Genomic DNA, 22,771 nt, shown 5'->3' on the forward strand with positions numbered 1-22,771 from the left:
TTTTGCGGTACGCGGGCCTCTCACTGTTGTGGCCTCTCCCGTTGCGGAGCACAGGCTCCGGACGCGCAGGCTCAGCGGCCACGGCTCACGGGCCCAGCCGCTCCGCGGCACGTGGGATCTTCCCGGACCGGGGCGCGAACCCGCGTCCCCTGCATCGGCAGGCGGACTCTCAACCACCGCGCCACCAGGGAAGCCCGAGGAGGAGCCTCTTAATGGGAAAATGTCAAAGACCAGGTGAAGAGCTGTCAACAGTGGTGACTCCACTAATAAGAATGTCACAATTCAGTGTGATCTACTGGTCCTTCCCTTGTTGTTCTCAGATAAATGAACCACGTACTTTGACTAAACTCAGTGATTTTACTGCCTGCTCCTCTTACACTTGCTACTTTCTTCCCAGCAATGTCATTGCTCCTTTTATACTCCTTTACTTATTCAGCTCTTTCTCTTTCCTCAAGGAACTTCATTCTCTACTTCTTTCTCATACTCTCTCTTTCTATCTCTATGTCCACAACTCCCCTTCCTTCCTCTTTAGCTACCTTTCTTCCCTCCTCTAGCTTTACAATCTGCCCTCCAGCGGTCCTAGTTTAAAATAGTGATCATAATCTTGGAACCTGGTATTAGGAGACCCAAGTAGGACTCTTGGCTCTGCACTTAACAGACAAGTAACTTTGGGAAAGTTATTCTGAGCCTTAATTTCCTTATGTGTCGTATGGGGATAATAATGACTTCATATGATTGTTTTAAAGATGACATAAGATGATCATACAAAGTGCCTGGGATAATGCCTGGCACATGGTAAGCACTCAAAAAACAAACAAACAAACAAACAAAACCCAAACCAAACCAAAACAAAACAAACCAACAACAAGGACCTACTGTGTAGCACAGGGAACTATACTCAATATCTTACAATAATCCATAATGGAAAAGAATCTGAAAAAGAATATATATATATATATACACATATATATATCTAAGTCACTTTGCTGTACACCTGAGACTAACACAACATTGTATATCAACCATACTTCAAAAAAAAAGATACTATTATCCATCCCTATCCATTTCTCTCCCTCTCTAGCTCTCCTTGTCCTTCTGCCAGACTTGGTCTCTGTCACTTTATGCATTCCCTTCCCTAGAGACTGTCCAGTATGCTAAACTGTACAATTTCCCCCCTACTCATAGACCAGGTAAGACAGAAATGTTTGTGTCCTCTAGAAATTCATCTTAAAGAATCAGGGCCAGGGGCTGCTTTTCCTGTCACACTCGTGAGAGAGAATGGGCCATCTCTTCCCAAAGAGAAAGTGGGCAGTTCAAGGGCATATTCCAACAGGCAGAAAACCAGCCCAAACCTTTAGCGTAGCAACTTCTACCATGTTTCTACAGCCCCAAAGTTATTCAAGAAGCCTCATACCCCTTTTGAAGCTCTTGAAAGTCGTCATCAAGTTGGGGTATTCACTCAGGTTTATTCGGCTGAACAACATCTGCAGAAATGACAGACTAAACGTATTCTCCAGTTGAGTGAGGATGTTGTACACGACCCTGGATAAAGGGACCAGATTTCTACAGGCTTCCAGAGATTCCTTAAAAAGCAGAGTAAAGGATTCTTACAAATGATTATAAAATGGAATGGCGATTTATTACACACTTGTGGTTTTCTAAGCTGTAAGAAAGTGATTTTGCTCTCTTAAGGAGGAATTTAGTGCAAAATGTCAATAGTGAAATTCTCTAACATAGAGAAATCACAGTTCCGCATGTTTACTTTTGGAGCTTCATATATATTTGGATGGTTAGTCACAGGAATTCAGCATTCTTGAAAATAAGGCTCTTGTGAACCTTATTTTAGGTATATTTGAGGGAAGAGAGAACTGTTAAGGAAGGAAAGTGGAGTCAAAGGCTGCTACTGTGTAATTCTCCAAGGCTCTGGGCAGGCCTCTTCAGCAATGGACCTAAGAGTTGGTCACCAGTGGCAATTCTGTGCATTGCTTGTTAGCCTCTGCTCTCTCTTTCCTTCTCTCTTGGACTTGAAATGGGCTAAATGGGAAATCAGAGAAGTCCTCCTGATGAGAGGTTGGCCAAAAGGAGAAACATGGCAGGAGAGAATCAACTACAAAATACTTATTGAGAAATGACTAGGCTCCGTGAGCTCATCCTAGGGTACCTAGCAACAGATAAGACCAACATGGTGCCACCCGTGTTGGGGGAGAGGCACTGTCAGGTGGAGAAGATGGACATTAAATAATAAACACAAATTTTAAAATACTCAATTCCTATTGATAGCAGTGTTATGAAGGGAAAGCATGGATTGCTATGGGCAACAATAATGAGGGGGTCTTAATTAGATGAGTGGGCCAAGGACCCTCTCTGAGGAGTGACATCTGAGTTATGATCTGAAAAAGGGTTGGATCCAACCAGGCCAAGACTGGGGGAAGATTGTTGTACCAGTGCTAGCGCTTTTCTGGGCGTGGGGCTCAGGAAAGGCTTTAAACAACCAAAATTATGGGAAAAGAGTGTCATTTTTGTCCACATAGCCATATTTCCCACTGCCTGTCTTGCTTCACATCAGAATGGACTGTGGGTCACGAGCTCTTAAGCGTTGGGATGGTACCCTTAGTGGGTTGAATAGTGCCTCCTCATATCCAAAGATATGTCCGCTTGAAACCTGTGAAAGTGACCTTATTTGGAAAAAGGGTCTTTGCAGATGTAACTAAGGATCTTGAGATGAGACCATCCTGGATTACGGTGGGCCCTAAATCACAGTGACGAGTGTCCTTGTAAGAGAAGAGAAAGGGAGAAGACACAGAGAGGAGAAGGCAGTGTAGAGATGGAAACAGCGAGTTAAGTGATGTTTCTGTGAGCCAGGTTTACCACAGATTGCTGGCACCACCAGAAGACAGGAGAAAGTCAGGGAATGGACTGTCCCTCAGAGTCCCGAGAAGGAATCAACCCAGTCAACACCTTGAGTTTGGACTTCTAGCCTCCAGAACTGTGAGAGAACACATTTCCTTGTTTTAAGCCATCTGGTGTGAGGTCACCTACCCTGGACACCTTCTTTCCCTGGTAATGACCATTTTTGTCTGGAACTTCCAAATTCTAGAAGCCCTGGGGTGTTGTGGTTTGAGACCTCAATGATCTGGCATTCTTGGTGGGGGCTGGGTTGCCGTGGCAAAGTGGTCAATGTGACTTACCTGGTACAGTCTCTCGGTGATGAAGAAGTTGTCTCGGAGGCCTTCGAAGAAGGGAAATGGCTTGTTTATGGCATAAGCAATCTCCAGCTTCTGATGTATAAAGTGCTGTAGAAGAGCCTCTTTCAAGGCCCTGGTCATGGTGAATCTCCTACGGAAGAGGCACAAGAAGAAAAGAGAAGCAAAGACTTTTGAGGAGTTAGGGGAGCTGCTCTCCGTGTTGTACAGGCATCTCGAGACAGGCATTCTGGTCCCAAAGGCACCCCTTAGCAGTCTGAAAAGCCACATCTGCCAAAAAGACTCATGGGTATAGGAAGCAGTGACAATGCCCAGCAACAGCAGAAGCTGAAAGTGACCGACAACGTGACACTGAAATCCCAAAGGGGCTGCTGGTACTAAATAGAGCTACTATTTACCGTGTGCTTCCTGCATGCCAGACTGTGTACTAAGGGTTTCACATGCAGTAACTTATTTGATCTTCACAAAACCCTTTCAATTTGGGTTGTACCTATTTATATTGTCAAGGACACTGAGACATAGAGAGGTTTAATAACTCGCCCTAAGTTGCAAAACTTGGAAGTGGTAGAGAGGGACGAATTCTAATTTTCTGGTTCCAGGTGTGTAGTTTTAAGTACTATGGTCTGCGGCTACATTGAGCTGAGTTAACCAAGATTGCTGGGACTCAGTTTAAGTATACACTAGCAATGCTCGCACAAAAGGGAACGCTCAAAGACGAGTAGGAAGATGGAAACCTGATAATATTTAGAAACTTTATTAAACCACCTACAATCTCTGACACCAAACAAGCCTGACATAAATACGAACATGAAGGGTGTGAAAGGCATATTAGCAAAGGTGACTTGACTGATTTATTTTATGTATCAATTTCACATCTCAGAACAGACATGTCTCTTCCCATGCCCATGCGACATTACAATATTTGACCACTTGTAGGCCATGAGAAAATATTGATAAGTTATAACAGGAAGAAAATGTACCTATGATATTCTTGACAAACTGTCAAGAAAAGGGAGTCACTAACAAAAAATTCGATCACCTAGAGATATTTTTAAAAACAAAACAAACATGGATCCCATTTTTCCAATTTCACTTTGTGTCGAAGAAAAAGATGAACTGTTAATTAATTACTATTTCTAGGGATTTCATCGCAGTAGCAGATTGAGCAACCCTGTCTCTTTCTCCTCATTCCCCAATACTTAAGGTTAACAGAAAAAAATATCCATTGTAAAAAACAATCATCCACAACAGTACTAGAAAACAAGAGAAGATGCCATAGGGGGTCTATAGTTGTGATGAAATCCTAGAAGATAGAGAACAGATGGGAAAGAAATCTACCGTTCACCATCTGCATAGGGGAAGGATATTGCAAAGATCAGCACAGAGCCAGAAAACACCAGAATGATCGCATGCTAAGAAGAGGAAGGGGCCCTGGATGACTCGTTATACTACAGCATTCAGAATAGAACATCCTCCATAACCCTCATTCTTCATCTGTTATGACTGCCAAGGATGAACATGAAGCCCAGAGAGGTTAGGTAACTAGCCCAAGGTATTTGGTGGCAAGGCAGAGCTCATCTGACCAAAGTCCCATTTCTCACTAGTGCATTTTACCATGTCTCATATATGAGCATTCAGGTTTGTATTATGTAAAAGGGTCTGCAAAATGAATAGGCCAAGACAAACGTTCAGTGCAAAAGACATAAACAGGCAATTGAGTCAAATGCACAATTAATATGTAAAAAACATGGTAACTCACTAGTAGTTGGAACAGTGCAAACAAAAATAATTTAATAACGTTTGCCTATCAAATTGGTCAAGATAAAAATAATAGCAATAATCATAGGCAGTCCTGGTGAAGATGTAAATAGGTCCAAACTTTCTGGAGGTTAACTTAGTAATCAGTACCAAATACCCTAAAATATGTATTCCCTTGAGTCCTAAATTCCACTTCTGGGAATTTATTTCAAGAAAATTATCATGAATGTGCTTAAAGAAAAGATATTAAAAAGTTAATACACTCTCGAGGAAATTAAACGTACTCTCCTTATTTTCTCTTTTCCACTAGCTTCCCAACTACCTCTAGTCACTTGTACAATGAATAGTGAACCAGTTGCCCTTTTGGGGAAGAGTGCAGGATTCCTCTGCACGGACAAGGAAGGTCCAGAGCAAATCTCAAGTTCCATCCACAATAACAGGCTAGAATTTAGGGAAGAAAGAACTGAACTGTGTGTTTGCTCCCCCTCTTCATCCGTCTTCTTTTTAACAGTCTCCTATTAAATCCCATATCCCCTCTCTACCTCTTTGGAAACCATTATTTAACAGAAAAAGAGCCTCACAGTTTAAACTGTTGAGTTTCACCCTGCAGCTGTTGCCAGGACCTTAACGGTAAAAGCCAATCACCAAAAGTGAATGAAGCAGCCGAGACGAAAACCCACCTGGATGCTGAGATTGCTACCTGTTCCTGCCCCCTTCTGGGTCCAGGGGCTGGCCGGGGATGGCTTCTGGGAGACTAGGAGAAGGGCAGGGAGATACCAGTGGGCGAAACAGGAAGTCTGTGCTTTTCCACGCACGGTGAGGGCCAGGCTTCCGAGAAAAGGAAAGTGAAACTAATTGGGCAGATCGTGCAGAGCTAAAAGCAAAGACGCGCGCAGTGCCTGCAGCCTCCCTCCACCTCCGGAAACTCGTGAGATTCCCAGGGCATTTGGGGGGTAGAGGGGGGTTGCTGCCTATCGGGTCCATCCTGGGGAGGTGGGTACAAAGGGGAGGAGGCATAGGGTCCAGCCCCAGGGTCCCCGAGAACTGGGAATCCACCGTCTGTTTGCCTCCGTACCCGCTTTTATTTCCTCAGGACTCGTCCTCCTTTCTGTACTTTTTGGGGTGATGAAAATGAGGCTAAACTGAATTGTGGTGATGGTGATTGTTACACAACTGAATAAATTTACTAGAAATCATCAAACTTAAAAAAACAAACAAAAGAACAAAGGGGAGGTGCCGTGACTCAGAAATGGCCGTACTTTGTCAGGATAAAATGATTACCAAAGAAAATTGAAATCAAAGGAAACCTGAATATAAACCTTAATCATGCAGTAGTAGGCTGCAGAACTCCAGGCAGGCAAGTGTGTCGGAGCCAGGCTGGCAGTTGGGAGCTGGAAGTGTGTGGAAATTGGATCTAGGACAGAGCCAGGGCCAGGAGAAGACTCTAGGGCTTCCCATTCCAGGGAAGCAGGGAATGTCCCCTCTATATGTCCGATTAAAGATTTCTAATGTGTGTTGGCATGTGGGTCTGTGAGAAACGCTTTAATGTAGAAATCTGTTTAACTTTATTTAAATCAATGATTCTTAAATGTATTCGATCCATGGGTTCCCCCTCCAGGACACCTATAAGGTGCCCTATCCCTCAGAAAAAAATATGGGAAACACAGTTCTAGGGTCCAAGAATCCTTGAAACTAAGGCTAACCTACATGGGCAAGAGCTCAATTTTATTGAAGTATAAAATGCATTCAACTTAAATGTGCATGTTGGTGAGTTTTTACAAATGTATTGGGTTGTCCGACGTGTTCGTTCAGGTTTTTTCATAACATCTTAAGGAAAAACCCAAACGAGGTTTTCGGCTAACCCGATAATTACAACCACAGTTAAGATATAGACCATTTCCATCACCCCCAGAAGAAGGCAGATTCAGTGGAACATACTTTGGAAACATACTACTTTGAGGCTTCCCAGTTCTCACCTACTTTGGCCCACGGCCCTGACCAAGACCTTGGATTCTACAGATACCTTGACCCCCGTTCATCTCTGTCTTTGACCCATTGTCCTGCTTGGATTTCTAGTCCTCTGGTTTTGTTTATTTATTTTATTTGTGCTTTGCTCCCATTTCTTTATCTTTCAACTTTATGCCGATGTAGTGTGTTTTTCTAAGTTGCTTCAAATCCTTTACAAAATGAGGGCTGGGTATAAGTGAAAAAATTATGTACAAACATAAATGTAACACACTTGTTAGCTAGCAGCATCTAATGAGAAGCCTGTCACTTTCTTTGAGATTTCAGTGACATTTGGCTCAGTTTTTTCCCAAGCACTCCTGGCTACATTTGTAAAGTGCCCACATATTCAAGAAAACATAGACTTGCACATCAGGCTTCTCTGCCCAAACTTAGCACTTCCTTCTGGTTGTAGGAATTGGGAGGGTTCTTTCTGGCCTCTGGTTGCTTTCCAGAAATTTGAAGAATATTTTCCCCAGCATTTCGGCTCTCTCCAGTCCTGTGTCTGAACGCTGGGTCTAACTCGTCCAGTCCAGGCTCACTACTGTGCTTGGCCAGCCCATGGGCCTAAGAGAAGATCTGAAATGTCTGGCTTTTTCTTTTTTCGTCTCACAGTCACCTTGGCAAGACGCAGGAGCAAATGTGGCATTTTCTTCCTCCCTGTCGCCACTATGCCATGTCACCTCAAAACAAATTTGATCTGTTTGAGCTCAAGAGACTTTCCTGCCCTCTTCCTTTGCGGGAACAAGTGGTCCCCTCTCTTCCCTGGATGCCAGGAAATGGCCCTGCTCCTCCTCCCCGGGGCTGAGAGTGGGCGGAGGGGAAGACCAGCATGTTGGTGCGGCCACGTCACACAGTTCAGCTATTTCTCTTTCCTTTTACCCTTTAGGTGCCGCACCCGAGGGATCCATCAATGGGCAGACTTTCTTGTCAGAGCTCCTGGAAAGGACAGAGGCAGTGAAAATCTAATCAAGAGTGATCTTAGGCCAGCTCTATGGCCTAAGGAGAAGATGGCAAGTACAGGTACCCCCCTCAGCTGCAGGTTAGTCCTGGCCTCCGGTGTCCAGCATCTCTTCTAAGGCTGTGGCATCTACACTCGTTATTTCTGTCTTTCCAGCCTCATTCTATAGATATAAACAGAATGGATGACAAATCAATAAACAGTGAGGAAGTAAGATTTCAAAAATTGCGGTGGATTAGCCGTTGCAGTGGAAACTGAAGGACACCCTGACTCACATCACCTTCTTTTCTTGTAACGGCCATGCAGCTGGGTGGACACTGTTGGAATTCCCTGGTCTCTCTGGGGCTTGCTACAAGGCTGGATGATTCCTTGTGCCCTCTGAGCCGTCCCATTTCCCCCGTAACCTCCTTGATTCCCTACCTCCAAAGACAGGTCTGTCGGTAAGAGTCTTTTCAGAAAAATTTACATCCAAATCGAACTCCCAACTGTTGTAAAACCTTTTTCTAGCTTCTGGGTAGTGGGGGACCAGTTTTGTCAGAGCCCATCTGTGTGGCCCTGAGTCTGAGAGTCAACTCAGGGCCTCTGAACACTCGATAGGAGGAACCGAAAGCAGATGGGGCTCAACATGCATGAATGCAAACAGGCAGGGAGGAAGCAGTTGCTTTTTCTATTCTGGGATGTATTACATATCTGGTTAGAGAAGGAGGGAAATTTGTCGTTTAAAAAGAGAAGATATTATTGTCAATCATCAATCCATTATTGTTGGTAAAAATTAAAGCAATATTAAAGTGTGTGAAAACTCCTCTAAGCTGGGGCTATTTCTGGTGCTGGCTGGGCCCCAAGAAGGCAGCGGCATTGCTACTGGCAGCGGTGCAGACTGGCAGGTCCTTAGCGCCCAGCACCCTTTCTCTTGGAGGCTGACAGTGCATCCCGCCTCTGCTACCCACCTGTACCTGAGAGATGGGAAGATGAGCCAGTGGAGCTCAAAGTCCAGCCAACCTTTGGCCTCCAGGCAGGAAAAGAAAGGTACTGAGAGGCGAGGGTGGGGTAATGCTGACCTCATAGAATGACTTAGGAGGTGTTGCTTCTGGTTATATTTTCTGGAAGAGATTATAGTTGAAATGGTTTGGTAGAATTCACTTGTGATACCATCTGGGCCTGGTACTTTCTTTTTTGGAGAGCTATTAATTTTTTTTTTTTTTTTTTTTTTTGCTGTGCGCGGGCCTCTCACTGTTGTGGCCTCTCCCGTTGCGGAGCACAGGCTCCGGACGCGCAGGCTCAGCGGCCGTGGCTCACGGGCCCAGCCGCTCCGCGGCATGTGGGATCTTCCCGGACCGGGGCACGAACCCGTGTCCCTTGCATCGGCAGGCGGACTCTGAACCACTGCGCCACCAGGGAAGCCCCAAGAGCTATTAATTTTTGATTCAATTCCTTTAATAGATATAGGCCTATTCAGATGATCTATCTCTCTGATCTCTCTGTGCGAGTTTTGGCAGTTTGTTTCTTTTAAGGAATTTGTACATTTTATCTTTTCTCAAATTTGTAGGGATAGAGTAGTCCACAGTATTACTTCTTTATTATTTTTTAATGTTCGTGGGACTAATAGGGACTAAATTGGCAATTTCTGTCTTCTCTTTTTTTCTTTGTTAGCCTGGCTAGAAGTTTATCAATTTTATTGATTTAAAAAAATCAGCTTTTGCTTTCATTAATTTTTTTCCTAATGTTTTCCTGTTTTCAGTTTTATTGATTATTACTCTAATTTTTATTATTTCCTTTCTTCTGCTTGAATTAGGCTTAAATTTCTTCTTCTCTAGTTTCTTCAGAGGGAAGCTTAAATTATTGATTTAGATCTTTCTTCTGATATATACATTTGAATGCTACACATTTCTCTCTAAGCACTTTTGTGCTGCATTCCATAAATTTTGTTAAGCTGTGTTTTCATTTTAATTTAGTCCAAGTTATTTTTAGATTTCTCTTGAGACTTCTTCTCTGATCCTAGAAGTATGCTGTTTAATCTCTAAGTATTTTGGAATTTTCCAACTCTATTTCTGTTATTTCTACTTTAATTCCATTGTGGTCTGAGAACATAATTTTTTTGATTTCTTTTCTTTTTAATTTGTTAAGATGAGTTTTACAGCTGAGAATGTGGTATATTTTGGTAAATATTCCACATGAACTTGAGTGGTGTGTGTATTTTGTCATTGTTGAATAGAATAATCTATAAGTGTCAGTTAAATCAGATTAATTGATGGTGCTGTTCAGGTCACTGTATTCTTACTGACTTTCTGCCTGCTTGTTCTACCAATTACTAAAAAGGGGTATTGAATTCTCCAACAACAAGAGTGGATTTGTCTGTTTCTTCTTGCAGTTCTATCAATTTTTGTCTCATGTATTTTGATGCTGTTTTGTTAGTTGCGTACACATTGAGGATTGCTGAGTCTTCTTGGAGAAATTGACCCTTTATTTTTATACAATGCCCCTCTTTGTCTCTGACAATTTTCCTTGCTCTGAAGTCTTTCTCTGAAATTAATATAGCTACCACAACTTTCTTTTGATTAACGTTGTCATGGCTTATCTTCAGCCCTTCACTTTTAAGCTATCTGTGTTTTATATTTACAGTGGCTTTCTCAAAGGCAACATATAGTTGGGTGTTATTTTTTTTCACTCTGTCAATTTCTGTCTTTTAATTGGTGTATTTAGACCATTCACATTTAAAGTGATTATTCATATGGTGAATTAAAATCTACCATATTTGTAACTGTTTTTTGTATTTTATAACTGTTTGTAACTGTGTTTTTATTTGTAACTGTTTTTTATTCATTGTACTCGTTTTTGCTTCTATTTTTTCTTTCTTTTTCTGCCTTTTGGTTTTAATTGAGCATTTTGTGACTCCATTTTCTCATCTCTCTTAGTATATTGATTATACTTCTTTTAAAACATTTTATTGGTTTCCCCAGAGTTGGCAATATATATTTACAACTAGCCATATCCACTCTAAATTACAATATATTGCTTCATGGTCAGTGCATGCATCTTACAACAAAATGTCACCAGTGCCTCCCTCCTGTCCTTTTTAACACTGCTGTCTATCATTTCACTTATCCATTTACTATAAATCACATAATTGTTCTTATCACTTTGAACAAACAGCTATTTCTTAGATCAACTTAGAATAGGAAAAAAATTTTTTAATTATTTATTCCTATTCCTTTATTCCATTTATTCCTTCTCAGATGCTCTTCCTTTCTTCATGTAGATATGAGTTTCTGACCCGTATCATTTTTCCTCTGCCTGAAGAACTTCTTTTAACCTTTCTTTCATGGTAAATCTTCTGGCAATAAATTACCTCAGTTTTTGTTTGTTTGAGAAAACAGTGAACATGGTTAACCAGGTGCTGGCTCTGAATTCTTAATTTCAAAGGATATAAGAGTCCAGATTGGAGGGTTTTAAAAAAATTTTTTTTATCACTTCAAATTTTTATCTACATTTTCTCTTGCATGGTTTCTGATGAGAAATCTGATGTAATTTTTTTTTTTTTTTTTTTTTTTGCGGTACGCGGGCCTCTCACTGTTGTGGCCTCTCCCATCGCAGAGCAAAGGCTCCGGACCGCAGGCTCAGCGGCCATGGCTCACGGGCCTAGCTGCTCCGTGGCATGTGGGATCTTCCTGGACCGGGGCACGAACCCGTGTCCCCTGCGTTGGCAGGCGAACTCTCAACCACTGCGCCACCAGGGAAGCCCCCTGCTGTAATTTTTATCCTTGTTTCTCCAAGGGTAAGGCTCCCTGACCCCTCTCCCCCTCTCTTCCTTGGGGGAGACATTTTCTCTTTGTCTTTGGTTTTCTTCAGTTTGAATAGGAAATGACTCATAGATACTTGGTATTTATCTAGTTTGGTGTTTGCTGAGGTTCTTCAATCTGTGGTTTTTTTCTGTTATTAATTTTGGAAAATTTTTAGCCATTACTACTTCCAATATTTCCTCTGCTCTCTTTTCTCTTTCTTCTCCTTCTGATATTCCACTTATATATATCTCTTCTTTTTGGTATTCTTGGATATTGTGTTCTGTTGTATTTTTTTCTCCTTATACTTTTTCTCTGTATTTTAAGTAATTTCTATTGACATATCTTCAACTCATTGATTCTTCCTTCAGCCATGTCTAATCTACTGATAAGCCCATCAAAGGCATTCTCTATTTCTGTTGTAGTGGTTTTGATTTCTAGCATTTCCCTTTTCGTTATTTCTTTGAGTTTCCATCTTTTTCCTTACTTAGCCGTATGTTCTTGCATGTTGTCTGCTTTTGCCATTAGAGCCCTTAACATATTAATTAGTCATAGTTATTCTAAATTCCTGTCATAATTTGAAAACCTGTCATATCTGAGTCTGGTTTTGATGACTGCTTTGTCTCTTCAGACTGTTTTTTGTCTTTTGGTATGCCTTGTAATTTTTTTGAAAGCCAGATGTGATGCATCAGATAATAGAACCTGAGGCAAATAAATGTTTACCGTAAAGTTTTATGTTAACCTGGCTAGGAGATGGGCCATGTTTAATGTATTTTCTGGCTTTAGGTGACAGAGGCTTCAAATTCCTCTGATGTTCTCATTTTGTGTCCCCTGTTTTCTTTGGATTTCCCTAAGTGCTCATTAAATAGAGCCTTGCAGCTCTTTCAGCTGTAATCCTCAATTATTATCCTGGAGCCCTGTTGATGTAGTGGTAGGGTACTGGGGAGAGAAAGCATTCTTTAATCATGATTAAATCTCAATCTTGTAGTGGAACTGTGTTCCTGGACTGTAAATTTTAGAATGATTTCTTAGCTATTTCCCCTTCCCTCACCCCATTAAATGAGACAGAAGCCTAGAAGGAGCTGGATTTTGGTAGCTGACCTTCCCCTAGGTCAGATAAGGCTTGGGCAAAGTGTTTTCCTCTGGAGAGTAGACCGTTGTTATGGAGAATGCTCTGGGCTGTTTTAAAAAGTTTCCTTTTCCCCTCTCCCTCTGCCAGAGCAGAGGATTTTTCTTGGCTCTTCACCCTGAGTACCTGGTGGGGTTCCTGGAGGTAAAACCCACGAAAGATTGGGAGGTCTCCTAAGGCAGTGGTCCCTAGGAGTTTCTCATTCTTAAGTAAGTCCACACTCAGCCTCCAGCAAGTCATCAGACTTATCATTTAAGTGTTCCTATGGTCTATGGCTCTAGTGGCTTCCATTCCAGGTAGCTGATCTCATCTGTGATTCTCTGGACTTGTCTATCAATCCAGTTTTTGGGTTGACAGTTTGACCTATGACCTCAATTTTCCTGTACATGCCTGAAATTCATTTATTTTCAGTTTTTTCAGCTTTTTTATTTTTGTAAAGATAGGAGTGATGACTTCCAAGGTCTTTGCAATGTTAGAGCTGAAGCCAAAAATGAACTTTTTAAACCACTGCAAGTTAGATTTGTTTCTTAAAACAAAATTTTTGTTTTAAAATTTTGATTTATTGTAATATCATCTTATAGCTAGAACATGTACCTGTTCAAATTTCTTTATTATTTAGATCAGTTCAGGCCAAATACTTATGTTATTGTGTTTAAGACCGAGTTATTAATACATATTTTTGCAATTTTTAAAACTTATATCCCATATATCTTTTTAAATATACTTGAGGAGTTAAAAATTGAAATTTTGTAACGACCATGAAAGATTTGTCTATTAGCAGTCTTAAATGTTATTAAAATACATATATTGTGAATTTTGCTTTCTATCTTGTTTGCCTCTGTCTAAAGTCATTTGCCCATTTTTTGACTTTTAACATTTTTAATGTCACTTTGTTTTTTGTGTGTCTTTGGCATTCATACTCTAAGATGGTAATTTAATCTATTTTATTTATTTTTTAATTTTTATTTTTTTTTAAATTTATTTATTTATTTATTTATTTTGGCTGTGTTGGGTCTTCGTTTCTGTGCGAGGGCTTTCTCCAGTTGCGGCGAGCGGGGGCCACTCTTCATCGCAGTGCGCGGACCTCTCACTATCGCGGCCTCTCTTGTTGCGGAGCACAGGCTCCAGACGCGCAGGCTCAGTAGTTGTGGCTTATGGGCTTAGTTGCTCCGTGGCATGTGGGATCTTCCCAGACCAGGGCTCGAACCCGTGTCCCCTGCATTGGCAGGCAGATTCCCAATCACTGCGCCACCAGGGAAGCCCAAATCTGTTTTAAATGACATATATCTTTTGCTTATAAATTTTGGGGGCACTTTTAATATCTAATGTCTCTTTGTTTTCTCTGTTTAAGAAAAACAGTATGTTTTCTTTACTTTTATTCTTTTGTAAGATTTATAGTCTCACTTTGACTCTATTTGTTACCCTTATGATTTCTAATTAATTCTCAAATGTATATTGGGTTGGCCAAAAATTTCATTCGGGTTTTTCTGTGAGATGTTATAGAAAAACCCAAATGAACTTTTTGGCCAACCCAATATTTCTCTGATTGATAGCATCAAATGTGAAACCATGCCATTTGAGTTTAGCATTTTTGAAATAAATCATTTAACTCAGTTTTTTAACTTGCCCAGATTCAGTTTGTTAAAATTTTTAATATACTCTGAAGTTTTAGATTAAGATTACTATAATTTTACTACTGCATACAGTATATATCCTCTTTCTAGAACAAGGCTTCTCAAATTTTTTGATTTTAGGACCCCTCTACATTCTTGAATATTATTGAGAATCCAAAGAGCTAGTTTTTGTTAATGTAGGTTATACCTATTACTATCTACCGTATTAGAAAGTTGAACTTTGAACACTTAAATATATTTATTTATTCATTTAAAAATAATAATAATGAACTCATTACCTGCTAACATAAATGACCTATTTTATGAAAAATAACTGTCTTCTAAAATAAACTAAATTAGTGAGATTAGCCACCCTTCACATTTTTGCAAATCTCTTTAATAGCTAGTTCTGTAGAAGACAGCTGGTTTCTCCTATCTGCTTCTGCATTCAATCTATTGTGATACCACAGGCCGTGTATTCTCTGGAAAAATCCACTCTACATTTGTGAGAGTATGAGAGAGAAAAAAGGTAAATAACATCTTAGTATTATATGAAAACAGTTTTGACTTTGATGACACCTGAAAGGGTCTTGCACAAAATCCCAGGGTCCCCAGACCATACTTTGAGAATCACTGTTCTGAAATAATTTTTGAGATGTACTTTTTTTTCTCAAATGAAATTTACAATTTTTAGATGTCAGTATTTTTTTAATAGACCTTTATTGGAGTATAATTGCCTGACAATACTGTGTTAGTTTCTGTTGTACAACAAAGTGAATCAGCCATATGCATACATATGTCCCCACATCCCCTCCCTCTTGAGCTTCCCTCCCACCCTCCCTATCCCACCCCTCTAGGTCATCGCAGAGCACGGAGCTGATCTCCCTGCTATGCAGCTGCTTCCCATCAGCCAACTATTTTACATTCGGTAATGTATATATGTCGATGCCACTCTCGCTTCCCCCCAGCTTCGGCCTCCGCCCCCATGCCCCGTGTCCTCAAGTCCATTCTCTATGTCTAAGACGTCCGTATGTTAACTGGTTTTAATGGTGCCTTCCACTTCTTTCATTGATAGAACTTTGCTCGTATTGATTTCCTGATTCTCTCATTATAGGGTATCAGCAAATAATTTGTTCCAGACAGTGTGTCAGTAAGAATGGGGTAGATTTTTCTGTTGGAACAAACATTTCTAAAATCTCAGTGGGTCACCGGCTGCTTAAGGGAACCCTCATCTTGAACTGTCTCTAGCTGATGAACAGCCGCCATCTGAAATGACAGCCACTATAGCAGAGAAACAGTGAGCATGGCTCACAGGTGCTGGCTCCAAATTCTTCTGCCAAAGCTACACCCATCAGCCCAAGGAGGCAGGAAGGTGCAACCCTACCTTTGCCCAGAAGTGAAGAAAATAGAGCATTGAAAACTGTGTGACCAGCACAGAGGGTGCATGAGTAAGATGTTTTCTGAGCCTCTGCACAGCTATTTTGCCTTCACACATGAATGATTGAACAGGAGGTATATTTTTTAGTCATTTCCTTTTACTTCTGAATCTACACACTTGCGTGACTACTTTAGACATTTAGATGTTTCAAATCTACTTTTCATTTTTCCTTTAGAATTTTTTTTTTTCCCAGCTATGTGCTGGGGAAATTCCCTTGTCTTTATCTTATGACCATTTTAGTTAAACTTTAAAAAAAAAATTTCAGCAATCACTTTAAATTTCCAGGCCCATTATCTTATTTTCTTGTTTTTTCTTCATGGCATCCTGGACATAATATCTTCTCCATTGTGTATGAAAATTGTTTTTTAGAAACTCTCTTCTGTTCCCTGTAATATTTCTATTTGTTCTGGAGTCATTTTTGCTCTCTGCTCATCTTGGTTCTGCCCCTTTGTGCTGTTAGTTTCCACAGATATCTGTGGCTTGTTATTGTTTGTTCATTCTTAAGGGTGAGGCACTGATAAGCTAGCTTGGAACTGCGTTTAATGAGATGGGCTTGAAAACCTGTGGCTTTGCTGGGTAAATCCCAAATGCCCGAAGGTGAAGACCTTTTTTCTGAGTCCTTTACATTTTTATTAAGAGGAAACCTCTAGTTTCTTGCCTGGATGCAGGAGTTCTGTATGGTGGGGTCAGAGAGGAGTTGGGTAGCACATTGTTTTGTATTTTCTCCTTTTAAACAATCCCTCTGTTTTCATTCTTGCATCTTCTTCCCCACCTCCACTACCTCCCCAGGGGCCTGTAAGACACACTGGGCCCCTCTCTGACCTCTAGGAGCATCCTTCACCAGCGGTAACGATGAATGCTCTGACCACATTTTCTTTTTCAGACTTTGGTTTAAGTTTTTCATCCAGTCCTCTTCTCTTTGTCATTGTGACTCTAATTTCTTTACTTTCATTTTAGTGGACTCTCCATTGAGAGAGGGGGAAAGCACTTGTTTTCAATCAGCTATCTTTAAGCAAAAACATTTTTGTAAGGAATTCAGTGAAGGAATGAACTTTATTCTATCCTGATGCATATTTGGAGAATGGGAAGTTCCAATGACCCTTTTATGGTGGGATAAAAAACATCCTATGAGTCTTTACAACTTTTAGAAATACAGAGAAGTTTATTAAGACATTATCAGCAAGGGGAACAATTTATCAAGTAAGAATCAGAATTATAAAACTTTTTGAGTCTCTAAATTACTTCTCACAGGTGTGGTTATGTTTGAAATCCAGAGGTCTTCTATTTCTTCATGTATATAACACTTCCACAGGCAGGTTTAGGTATAGAGCAACCTGTCCTAGTTTTGAATATTCACACACATCTCTCTATCAGACCAAAGAAAAAGACATATTCTCAATATTAATTGAAACTTTATCAGAGGAGTGTCTTTGACCTAATTTTATGATGTGGAATGCCATTCCTGCCTCTGCAGTTACAGATGGGAGAGGTCTAGCTCCTTTACACCTTCCTGAGATTTATTCTATTTGTTATTAACTAAGAAGACGTGCAGTGCAGTGGTAGGTTCTGTAGTATTATCTCAGTTTGTTTTTTTATTTCTTTGTCTGTAACTTCTTTTTTGTAATGTGTTTTCATCAGGGTTCTTCAGAGAAACAGAACCAATAGGCTCTGTGTGTGTGTGTGTGTGTGTGTGTGTGTGTGTTTGTATACGTATATATAGAGAGAAAGAGATATTTATTGTAAGGAATTGGCTCACACATTAATGGAGGCCAGCAGGTCCAAAGTCTGCTATGCACCAGCAGGCTAGAGACCCAGCAGGGTCTCTGAAAGCGGTCAGCTGGAGAATTCCTTTTTACTCAGGGAGGCTGGTCTTTTTGTTTTATTCAGGCCTTCAGCTGATTGGATGAGGCCCACACACATTATGGAGGGCAAACTACTTACTCAAAGTTCACCAATTTAAAATAAAATGTTAGTCTTATCCCCCAAACCCTCCACGTTGAGACATAAAATTAACTCATATCATATAAATTCCTGTAAAGCTTTTACAATTTTAAAATTCAGTGTTTTCCGAAGAGAGTTTGGGTGAAAGTCTTTTTACAGTAGTTTTGATTAGCACAGGGTAAACTCTTTCACTTCTATGTACAAGCCTTCCTTAAGCCCAGTGTATTCTTCTATTACACCCTTGATTATTCTCTGAATAAATAAATTCCATGTATTCTGGTCCTTGCACAAGAACATCATTTTACGCACATTGGCCCACCATTGAGTACCTATCATCAAAAAGAATGCAAATAGTAAATGTTGGCTAGGATGTGGAGAAATGGGAACCCTCCTGCACTGTTGGTGGGAATGTAAATTGGTGCAGCCACAGTGGAAAACAGCATGGAGTTTTCTCAAGAAACTAAAAATAGAACTACCATATGACCTAGCAATTCTACTCTTGGGCATATATCTGAAAAAAACAAAAACACCAATTCGAAACGATACATGCACCCCAATGTTCCTAGAAGTATTATTTACAATTGCCAATATAAGGAAGCAACCGAAGTGTCCATCAACAGATGAACAGATAAAGAAGATGTAGTATATATGTATACAATGGAATACTACTCAGCCATAAAAAATGAATGAAATTTTGCCCGTTGCCACAACACGGATGGACTTGGAGGGCACTATACTAAGTGAAATAAGTCAGATAGAGAAAGACAAACACTGGATGATATCACTTATATGTGGAATGTAAAAAAATACAACCAACTAATGAATGTAGCAAAAAAGAGGCAGACTCACAGATATAAAGAACAAACTAGTGGTTACCGGTAGGGAGAGAGGGGGAAGGGGGAATTTAGGGGTGATCGACTGGGAGATACAAACTATTGGGTGTAACATAGGCTACAAGGATATATTGTATAACACGGGGAATTATAGACAATATTTTGTCATAACTGTAAATGGAGTGTAACCTTTAAAAATTGTATAAAAAATATATGTAGTAAATATTCATGTAGAAAAAATAATAGTCATTATAATATATAATTTTGTATATAAAAACATTCAGAAGCTGTAAAAAAATAAATAAAATCTTCTGACCTCCATGGGCCTGTCGGAAACTCACCGTCTACTTTCATATTGTGTCTTTGTTTCTCAGAATGATCGCAGGGGACCAGAACCCAGAGGAGCAGAACCCAGAGGAGCAGTTTTTCTATGAGTTCATATTCAGGCTCTTCAAAGAAAATAAGGTGGAGATTGCAAGTGCAGTAACAAAGCCGTTTCCTTTCCTCATGGGCCTCCGAGATCGGGGCTTCATCCCTGAGCAGATGTATGAGGTAAGTGAGGAGAATTCCCTCATGATAACTTGCCAAATTTAGGATACAATGAGCAGGCTAAAGGTCCTCCTATGAACAGGGATGTTCACCATCCTATAAGTTAGGAGGTGAGAGGAGAAGCAGCATCACAGACAACATCCCTTCTTCTGTAGTAAACGGGGGAGGCTCATGGCGATGGAGATGTGGCAGCATTGGAATGGTGAGTGGGTAGGGAGCATCTTAAATATTTTGATACAATATGATAACAATAACAAAATTAAAGCAAATAAGTGAGTTGGGCAACATTTCATTACAAAGCCTTCTTATTTTACGCACTCGAACCTGAAGCGATTGAACTCATAGGGAAGTCGTGTCACGGTAGGATAAATTTGGAAGCAGATGCTTGCTGCTCTCTCTCCAAATCGTTTCTTGCACTTTAGACATTTCCGGATACAGAATACAGGTAAAGGTTAACAGTGGGCCTTCCTGGGGATACTCAGGACAAGCCTTCTTTTTGTCTTTGTGAATTTTCTTTGCCCTTTGGCAACGTTCACAGAAGGGGAGAGTGGTTACATGGTTTCCTGGAGGGAAGGGCAGTGGTTATTGTCTGGTCAACTAAATGGCCTCTCAGTACCAGTAAGGGCCAGTCCTGAAGCATCCTGGCCAGGCTCTTAAAGCCCCCACACAACATTCTACTTTGAACCTACTTTTATTCTTCAAAATTGCTCTCTTAAGTGGCCATCAATGTCAGAGAGGCAGGTTAACAAAATAAGAGTCTATTTTTATGATAGAGAATATTTTAGAAGTCATCCAAATATATGTAACATTCTAATATTTCACCAGAGAACATTTAGTCTATTTATAATCTGAGTCTCCTATAACCCATACACTCAAAGCTACATAATTCACCATTCAATATTTTTAAGCATTTTCAAGAAGCTTGTGGAAATCTGGTCCCAGTGGAAAGAGTGGTGTATGATGCTCTTAATGAACTGGAGAAGAAATTTGACAAGACAGTTCTGGATGCCCTGTTCAGCAGAGTTAACCTGAAGGCCTATCCTGATTTACTCCAGATTTGCAGAAACTTCCAAAATGGTAATTATAACTTTCAACAACTTTTGGGGGTTCAAGTCCACTTCATTCACTGATTCATTCATTCACTCTTCATTATATTTGACAGTTATTATATTGAGTGACTACTACATGGCAGGCAGAGAGAGAATACAAGAGAGAAGAAAACACACATGACTTGTGTCCTCATGGAGCTTACACATAGTGGGGGTGACACCTTAGCCAAGTAATCCCACAAATGATTGCTCAGCCAGGACCTGAATTTGGTGCTGAGAAACATAGGATTTGAGTCTCTCCTTTTCTGGAGGAAGGCATGAATTATGCCTTTTGTAGGAAAGGAGGTAGCCCTATCTGATACTTGCAGACATGTTCAAAGATGGAAAGATTTTCTTTGTATTAAAAGATTTGTCATTCATTGCAGTCCTGTGCCCAAACAGAGAATGGAGAATTCACAAGAGAAGGCCAGCACATACCCATGCATTGGGGAGGGGGCAGCATGTGAAAGCTACAAAGTAGGAAAGGAACAGTAGACCTGCAGAACCATGTGGCTGAAAAAGGGAGCATGGGTGGGAGGGCTTGGAAGCTCGTTCTGGATAGGGGAGTTGGAGGTGATTTTTGAGGGTCTAACACCCTATGCCATGGAATTTGAAGTTCATTATTTGGGAAATAAAGAAGTAATAAAGGATTTTTAAACAGAGAAAAAGTGAAAGAAGTCAGTATAAAGAATGAGATGTGTTTATTTGTGAAAATTATATCTTGTGAAATAAGAGCTATCTCATTTCTCCAATGTGATATCTCAGTCAGAAAAAGGAATAAAGGAAATCAAATACCTAGCCACAAATTTCAAGTCAATATTATATTTGTAGCCAGAACATCCCCAGGCCATGGGTAGGAAGGGAATGGCAGTTACCTTTACTGCCCACATCTCAGGGGCTCTGATCCTCTCCCTGTACTGTAGGGATCACCCCCCTCCCTGGACCCCAGGACCCACATCACATGTGTTAGTTTCCAGGGCTTCCTGTGCTGAGATCTCCTACACGTGAGGCTTGCTGCTGCCCTCAAGCTGCACTGCCCACTGCCTGGCTCAGCGCAGCTGCCCACCTGCCCCCAGCGGAGGCTGCCGCTGGTGCCTCCCAGACCCTTTTGTCCACAGGAGCTTAGGGTCAGCGGCCCAGAGCCAAGATGCTGGTAAGAGGGGTCAGAGAAGCCCCCTGTCCCCCATCATTGAAATGCCTGCAACTGTAACACAACTGTACCTCCTGGGGGCAATACCCACTGAGGGGTCAGGGCAGTAGGGAGATGCTTCTTCCCTCCCCAGGACATGTTGACTTCATGCCTAGGCCTCCTTATGTTCTCTAAACCTCTCACCCACATAACATTTACCCCCATGTCCTCTTCCAAAGTTGGCCTGGGCATGAAGTCAACGTGTCTTGGGGATGGAAAAAGCAGCTCCCTACTGCCTTGACCCCTCAGTGGGTATTGCCCCCAGGAGGTACAGTTGTGTTAGTATTCACTTCCCATCTGTGACTTTCAGAAAATTTTCATTTCCTGTCTGTGTCTTTCAGAACGTGTCTTTCCTTGTTTTCTGGATTTCTCCCCACCCACCCTACCCCAGGGAAGTACTAGTTCCTCTTCACTGTATGTCTGTTTATAACCAGGTCTTCTTCCCTGACCCAAGGTCTTTTTTCCTTCCTTCCTTCCTTCCTTCCTTCCTTCCTTCCTTCCTTCCTTCCTTCTAAATCTCCATCTTTGAAAGATGTTAGGGCTTTTCTTCTATAATGTAGGTGTATTTCTCTAGAAATATTAGCTTTCTCCTGAAGAAATCCCTCTGCTTCTTCCCTGGTCTTAGTTGCACATAGAATTTACAAAACACATTCCACGTGTATTATTTATTTTAAATTGGGTTTCACTGTTTTCTGGTCATTTTGAAGGGAGTTGACCACTATTTACAACTTTTCCACTGTCCATTCTTTTTTGTTTGTTTTTTAACATCTTTGTTAGAGTATAATTGCTTTACAATGGTGTGTTAGTTTCTGCTTTATATCAAAGTGAATCAGTTATGCATATACATATGTCCCCATATCCCCTCCCTCTTGCATCTCCCTCCCTATCCCACCCCTCTAGGTGGTCACAGAGCACTGAGCTGATCTCCCTCTGCTATGCGGCTGCTTCCCACTAGCTATCTATTTTATGTTTGGTAGTGTATATATGTCCATGCCACTCTCTCACTTTGTCCCAGCTTACCCATCCCCCTCCCTGTATCCTCAAGTCCGTTCTCTAGTAGGTCTCATCTTTATTCCCATCTTGCCCCTGGGTTCTTCTGACCATTTTTTTTTCTTTTTTTAGGTTCCATATATATGTGTTAGCATATGGTATTTGTTTGTCTCTTTCTGACTTACTTCACTCGGTATGACAGTCTCTAGGTCCATCCACCTCACTACAAATAACTCAGTTTCGTTCCTTTTTATGGCTGAGTAATATTCCATTGTATATATGTGCCACATCTTCTTTAT

At 40.9% G+C, this 22,771-nt stretch overlaps 2 protein-coding genes across 13 annotated transcripts in view; one reads left to right on the forward strand and one right to left on the reverse strand.

Moving 5' to 3' along the window:
• The window catches only part of SP110 (SP110 nuclear body protein), a 44,370-nt gene extending 38,484 nt beyond the window's left edge, over positions 1 to 5,886 (reverse strand). For 2 of the 4 annotated variants that reach the window (XM_055090393.1, XM_055090389.1), the window contains exons 1-3: positions 5,642 to 5,886; positions 3,189 to 3,336; positions 1,415 to 1,583 (exon numbers count right to left, since the gene is read on the reverse strand). In XM_055090393.1, the coding sequence (XP_054946368.1) occupies positions 1,415 to 1,583; positions 3,189 to 3,326 (307 nt within the window). In that variant the 5' untranslated portion in view covers positions 3,327 to 3,336; positions 5,642 to 5,886. The remainder of the gene's footprint in view (positions 1 to 1,414; positions 1,584 to 3,188; positions 3,337 to 5,641) is intronic. The other 2 variants (XM_028482511.2, XM_055090397.1) reach the window with 1 other exon arrangement.
• A 2,325-nt stretch (positions 5,887 to 8,211) lies between these two features.
• The window catches only part of LOC102975826 (nuclear body protein SP140-like protein), a 75,092-nt gene continuing 60,532 nt past the window's right edge, over positions 8,212 to 22,771 (forward strand). For all 9 annotated transcript variants that reach the window (XM_028482478.2, XM_028482482.2, XM_028482485.2 and 6 more), the window contains exons 1-3: positions 8,212 to 8,366; positions 19,031 to 19,208; positions 20,114 to 20,282. In XM_028482478.2, coding sequence (XP_028338279.1) covers positions 8,227 to 8,366; positions 19,031 to 19,208; positions 20,114 to 20,282 — 487 coding nt within the window. In that variant the 5' untranslated portion in view covers positions 8,212 to 8,226. The remainder of the gene's footprint in view (positions 8,367 to 19,030; positions 19,209 to 20,113; positions 20,283 to 22,771) is intronic.

The sequence above is a fragment of the Physeter macrocephalus genome, chromosome 2 (genome assembly GCF_002837175.3).
Source record: "Physeter macrocephalus isolate SW-GA chromosome 2, ASM283717v5, whole genome shotgun sequence".
In the NCBI taxonomy this organism is placed as follows: domain Eukaryota; kingdom Metazoa; phylum Chordata; class Mammalia; order Artiodactyla; family Physeteridae; genus Physeter; species Physeter macrocephalus.